At 35.3% G+C, this 6,075-nt stretch overlaps 1 protein-coding gene across 30 annotated transcripts in view; it reads right to left on the bottom strand.

Annotated features, from left to right (window-relative positions):
• Positions 1–6,075, bottom strand: part of RFX3 (regulatory factor X3) — a 299,451-nt gene that overhangs the window by 291,164 nt on the left and 2,212 nt on the right. For 11 of the 30 annotated variants that reach the window (XM_028493918.1, XM_028493927.1, XM_028493919.1 and 8 more), the window contains exon 1: positions 5,761–5,804. The exons of 1 other annotated variant lie outside the window; for it this stretch is intronic. Coding sequence is in view for 2 of the 29 variants with exons in the window: in XM_055087164.1 (XP_054943139.1) it covers positions 4,469–4,490 (22 nt within the window). In the remaining 27 variants the exon portion in view is untranslated. Of the gene's footprint in view, positions 1–4,468; positions 4,527–4,617; positions 4,641–5,760; positions 5,914–6,075 lie in introns of those variants that run through there. 18 more of the 30 variants (XM_028493915.1, XM_055087178.1, XM_055087175.1 and 15 more) reach the window with 11 other exon arrangements.

A 6,075-nucleotide genomic window follows, 5' to 3' on the forward strand; every position in this document is an offset into this window, starting at 1 on the left:
AGCTAATAAGATTATCTGAAATCTGAGTCCAAAGCCTGTGTTTTTAACCAATATACTTATCCTCAATATATTTAAAAAACAAAACACATACCTATTTGATACTCTAAATACATTCCAATTTTTTAACTCATACATTTTCATTAAATACATCTTGTAGTTTGATGTGATACATAAAATGTCAAATATAAAGGTTTTGAAACAATGTCATATACTTTAAATTCTTAGTGGCATAAATTAGTTTATGTTAATGAATTGGTAGGATCACATTTTTAAGGAAAAATGCCTAACCTATTTTAGCAAGACTAATACTTAAAAATATTATTATTCTCTATTGATGTTTTGGATTCTTTGTGGCATGTCTTATAAAGGTACTTTTAAAAAATATCATATTTTGCTGATTGTACTTAAATGTGGGACGACAGTATACATAAATCCATTATCTAGAGGGAAAAAAAGTTTATTTGATATAACTATATCTTTCTAAGCTTACTTGAGGCAGATACTGACTACCACTGCTTCAGTATTTGTCTTTTAGGGTATACATGTACTGCTGAGGAAGTAAAGTCAATGATGCAAGAAGAACCCAAAAGAGTGAATTCAATAGTTCTCCTAAAAAAAAAAAACTCCATGAACAAATATTCAGATACAGAAAGCAATATACGATCACTTCCAGTTTAGAAGTATAAGGCACAGAGCAAAGTGGAGAATCTAAAACTTTTCAGTTAATAAAGCCAAGTTAAATATTCAAACCAGACTATTCTAACAGCATGAAGTGGGGACCAAATTCTCCAATTTCTGTTATTATTGTTGTTGACTTAATTAGCCTGATAACTATTACTATCATTTATACTTTTGAGAGAGTTTTAGATTATACCATAAAAAGCATACCACTAATTATGCCATATATAAATGTTGTAAGTATATACAATATACTGATATGTGCAACAATGCCAAATTTATGGAGTACAAAGCCATACTGCCAAAACAGTATGATTTTCAAGTTAAACTAAATTTTTTAGATACAGATTAAAATACCTGCATAAGAAGATGATAAATGTATATGCCTACAGGACGAATGCTGACATTCAGATTATGCCAAAGATATCTATCTTGATATTGTTTTATGCTGTGCTAATATATATTAGTACACAGAAAGATAGGCTTTGATGAAAAGCTGCCAATTAAGACAGTATATTAAATTGAAACTCCATAGAAATAAGGCTATTATATGCTTGAATGCATATGTAATTAAATTTTTTTTCTTTAAATAAAAGTTCTAATCAGTTCACATTCTTAGTGATAATAATCTCTTGTTGCAAACAGCACAGCACCCTCTGGTGCATCTGTTGTAAGATGTATAAAATTTCCACCTAAAAAGGATAGAATCCGAGTAAAAATGAACCTTAGAAATCAATAGTTTGATACTCTTCTATTTACTCCAGTACATATTTTTAAACACTAATGCTTGAAAACAATTTTCACTTAAAAACAGCACTAAAAACTTTATAGTAACAATTGAAGTAGATAAGGAAAATGTTTTCATTTGAAAATATTTAAAATAACCAACAAAAACAACACTGGTTCTCAACATTTATCATTTAAATTAAAATAATGCTGCCCCCCCCAAAAGTTCAAGTATGGGATGGCCAAAGTTAACTTGTCATGTTAACCAAATTTCACTTTATTCAAATCTGCCTTGGCTTTTTGCTTCAGATAAATTGACTAATTGTGTAAAGTGCTCCTGAGTACTTTTCTGGATTCAAAGGAAATTTATCATTGCTTTAAAGAATTTGAAGTGTTTTCTGAAAGGATCTGCAACTTACACAGCTCAAAACTAGAATGATATTCAAAAATAAAAGTTATGCTAATTAAATTAGGAATCAATTTGAATAGTTCAAAACCTTTACTTAAAAAAAAAAAAAACTCTTCCTAGGAAAATAATTAACTCCAAAAGTATATTTTACTAAGGACAAAAGCAAAGGATGCCACCTGCTTTAGACAGCCCTTTTGTGAACCGGTGGAAGGCCCAACACAATGCACTAGAAATGAAAGTGACACCTGTTTAAAGCAGCCATCTGTCCCTAACAAAGCTAGATTTAGTTAAATACGCTTAATCTTGGATTTCCAAAATATGGGAACACTATGCACCTGTGAACAGAGAGGAATTTAAAATCTGTTTTGCAGCAGCCACTGGGAAGCCATACCAAAGAGTTAAAAGCAAAGGATTCCATTAGGGAAACTGTTTATTTTTAAAGTAACTAGAAGTAGAGGATTTTTAGCCTAATGCTCAGCATTAAAAACAAAGCAAGCAAAAAAAATAGCAGACTTTTCATAATTTAAAGGTTTATGTCTTCCAAGACGCTTTTGTAATTTGAAAGCCTCCTTGTTTGGTATTCTCATTTCTAGTAACACAGGCTCACTAGAAATACAAAAAAAAAAACAAAGTAACATTCCAACTACACTGTTCAGAAAAAAAATTTTTTTAACTCTTCCTATATATCTGATGCTATATCTTCTCTTTTAAACACACACACACACACACACACACACACACACTATAAAATCTGAGACACAAAGATCATACTCCACCTACTGATTTCTTCAGTTGACAGTTTAGAGGAAAGCACATAAAACATCAACTTTCTCAAGTAAAATGGAACATGTTACCAAAAAGTAACACATATCATCCTTTAAATAATAGATTAAATCTATCTTGATTTTACAATTCATTTTTAATTGCTAATTTTTTAATGGTAATTTTTTTACTATTAAATTTGTTTCTGATTTTTAAATTGTTTTGTTTAGCATCAAAGTATATTAAATTTATAAACTATAAATTTTTTATTTCAGTACTTATAAACTATAAATCTTTTATTTGAGTACCTAAGTAGAGTACAAGACTATTTGAATACTATTTGAATAATATACTATTTTTTAAATTAGGCATAACTACCCCATAGAATGAAAATATTGTGGAGTGACTCATTTTAGAAATGCATTTTAGTTTACTGTTATACATTTAAATGTACTACATAAATATGCCTATATACCATTTAATGCAATTCATAGGCACAATAATATAAAAAGACTGAGATAGGCATTATGACATACAGTGAATCACAGATATTCAGCAATTCAAAACAAGTTACAAGTAACTCCTATTTCATAATTTTAGTTTTAAAGTTTGGACACTTTTCCGAGTTCGTTTTTTAGTCTAAAAACAAACACAAGAGAATACAAATACATAATACAGTCCCTCCTAGGAAAAATATCTCAGAAAAAAATTGTTACTAAGCATTTATCAGTGTGTTAAATTTTTAAATTTATCATTTGTTAGTATTTCTGGCTATTATTTACTTAATCCGTATAAATAATGTTGACACACTTGAGTCCAAAGCATGTCTAGCAGCAACTTTTATATCACATATGTGCTTTTAAAAATGAATAGATAACAGAATTCACTTTAAGTTCTGCTCTCAAATCACCTTGTGAATGAAAATCTGAATTATAGAAAACCTGAGATAGTTGTAATGAGTGAAATGCCCGAAAAAAATTCTTGGACACTGCAAGTAAAAATATTAAACCATAAAATTATAGCATATAAGCTACTCGACTGAAAATGCATTATGTAAATGGCATAAAGTCTGAAACTGTCTCAAGACAGCAAAACTCCTATTAACTTCAGAGAGTTTATAGGACCCAGGAACTTCACCATCCAAAAGTGTTCAGGCATTTGACACTCATCTGAACAGAAAAAAAAATACAGGTTAGTATTAGAGATTTGCAAGAAACCCAGGTTGGGGAGGCGGGGGGCAAATATAAAGAAATTTGAGTGCTCTGAGAAAGATTTCTTTCAGAACAAACATCACCCTCATTTAAAATAGCAATCACAAGGAAATGGATTTTAAAAAAGAAAAGATATTTTTAAAACCTAACTCTTATTTTACAAAATATTAGCCTTAATAGCATTACAATTACCCAACCTGCTCATTTACTGACATTCTGAAGAATAATTAATACTGTCATATTATTCACAGGCTGCTCTGTCAGGTAAATCAATATATGTTTGCTGTTAGAAAGAAGACTATTTAAATAAGCATTTAAAAATTCCAAACTGGAAACTTCAATTTGTGCGAATATAATAGTACACTATATTTGTTTTAGCACACATTCATTATCAAAACTCTTTACTGATAATTAATTAAACATTACACTGAAAAATGAACAAATTTACAGGATCTGTAAAACTGGGTTACCTCTAAGAGCCTATAACTTGAGGACTGATAAGTATTCAAATCTACAGAGAAAAATACAGTTTTGAAGGAAAGACCTAAAAAGGAAAGAGTTCCCTCTTTTCAGCAGGTTTAAGTCACTGTCCAAAGAAAACCAAAAAATAAATTTAAAAGACTATGTTAAGAACACATATGCCTAGATCTTAACAACCACAAAGAAAGTGAAATATACACACGTTTCAAGTTGAGAAGCTTCATACATTCTTTATGAACAACTTGACTTCAATTTCAACTCTCAAAGGAAAAGGAACAGAGAAGATTTAAAAAAAAAAACTCTTTAAAGTACCATAACTGTCACAAATAACACTGTAAACTGAGTTCTCACAAAGCTTCCTTATGTCCTTTCCCTGTCTGTCACACACAGAGTCTCATAACCACAATGAAAATTGTTAACACTCCACTGTGGGGAAGGAGGTTCATCAAAGTGAAATGGAACCTCACTCGTACCCCTCCCATCTCCACACGAAGGATAAAGCACTGTCAATAACTACTAACCCAAGTATCACAGATGCCCTGCATCCGGTTTAAATCACACACACACACACACACACACACACACACACACACACACACCGAGAAAGAGAGAGGAGAGAGACTTTTTAAAAAAAGATCTCTTTCCCAATGCAGCAAAGAACCCAGCGAAGAGGCCCCTTGGTTTCAGTGTGTGTGCAACGGGTGTGGGGGGAGAAGAAAGAGGGGGAGGGAAGAGTGCTCAATGGATATTAAGATTGTTTGCAGCACAAAGAAAACACAGTTTTAAAAGAGAAAAAAGAAAACCATGCAGCTGATGATGGTAAAAGAAGAGCAGCTCATTAAGCACAAGGCAAAGAGGGATAAAAATGAAGGCAAGAGGCAGTGGGAAAAGTTCACCGATGTACGAGGATAAAAATAACAAAACCCATAACAAGGCCCCACAAGTGAACAACAACAACAAAACACCACCTCGTGGGTCCCCCCTTGCACACTCTTGTCTATTTCGGTTTTGAAAGAAACAGGAACCAAGCAGCTTTGAAAAAGAAGAAAATTGAAAGAAAGAAAGAAAGAAAGAAAAAAAAAAAAAAAAAAAACCACCTTATCTCTTCACCTGACCCTCCTCCTCAGACCCAGACCTAAGGGAGCGCTCCACCGTCCGCAACGCAAAACTGTGGCTCCGTCTCCCGCTCGGCTCGCAGCCCCCCGAGCTCCCGCTCCATCCCTGAAGCGCGGCCGCGGAGGGCCGGGGCCGGCGGGCGGGCGGCGCTGCGCCCACACCCCCGACCCAGCCGCAGCGCGCACGGTCCATTGTAAACAAGCCCGGGGGACGGAACCCCTCGGCAGCGGCGCCACAGCTGCAGCCCCGGTGTCAGGAGTGAGACCCCCGCACAGCCACACTCGGCTCGCACACACGGACACACACACACGCACGGACACACGCGTTCACACGCATCCACACGCTCCCACACACATGTAGAGACCGAAGAATATTCACCTTGGCTGTGGATTATTGTGGTGTTGTTGGTGGGTGATGGAGATGGTGGTGGTGGGGAGGAGGAGGAGGAGGAGGAAGAGGAGGAGGAGGAGGAGAGGAGTAGTTGTTGTTGATGGGTAACAGTCGCCAGGACTACGGTGACTATGGCGCTTGATTCACAAGGCAACGGTTGCTATAACTCACAAAAGAGAGAGAGAGGGAGAGAGAGAGGGAGCGAGAGGGAGAGGGAGACACTCACACGGGGAGGGGTGGGGGAGGGAAGAGGGGAGGAGGCTGCCCCGGCTAGCGGCCGGAAGGGGCGGTCCCAGTGCCGTG

The sequence above is a fragment of the Physeter macrocephalus genome, chromosome 9, assembly GCF_002837175.3.
Source record: "Physeter macrocephalus isolate SW-GA chromosome 9, ASM283717v5, whole genome shotgun sequence".
Lineage (NCBI taxonomy): Eukaryota > Metazoa > Chordata > Mammalia > Artiodactyla > Physeteridae > Physeter > Physeter macrocephalus.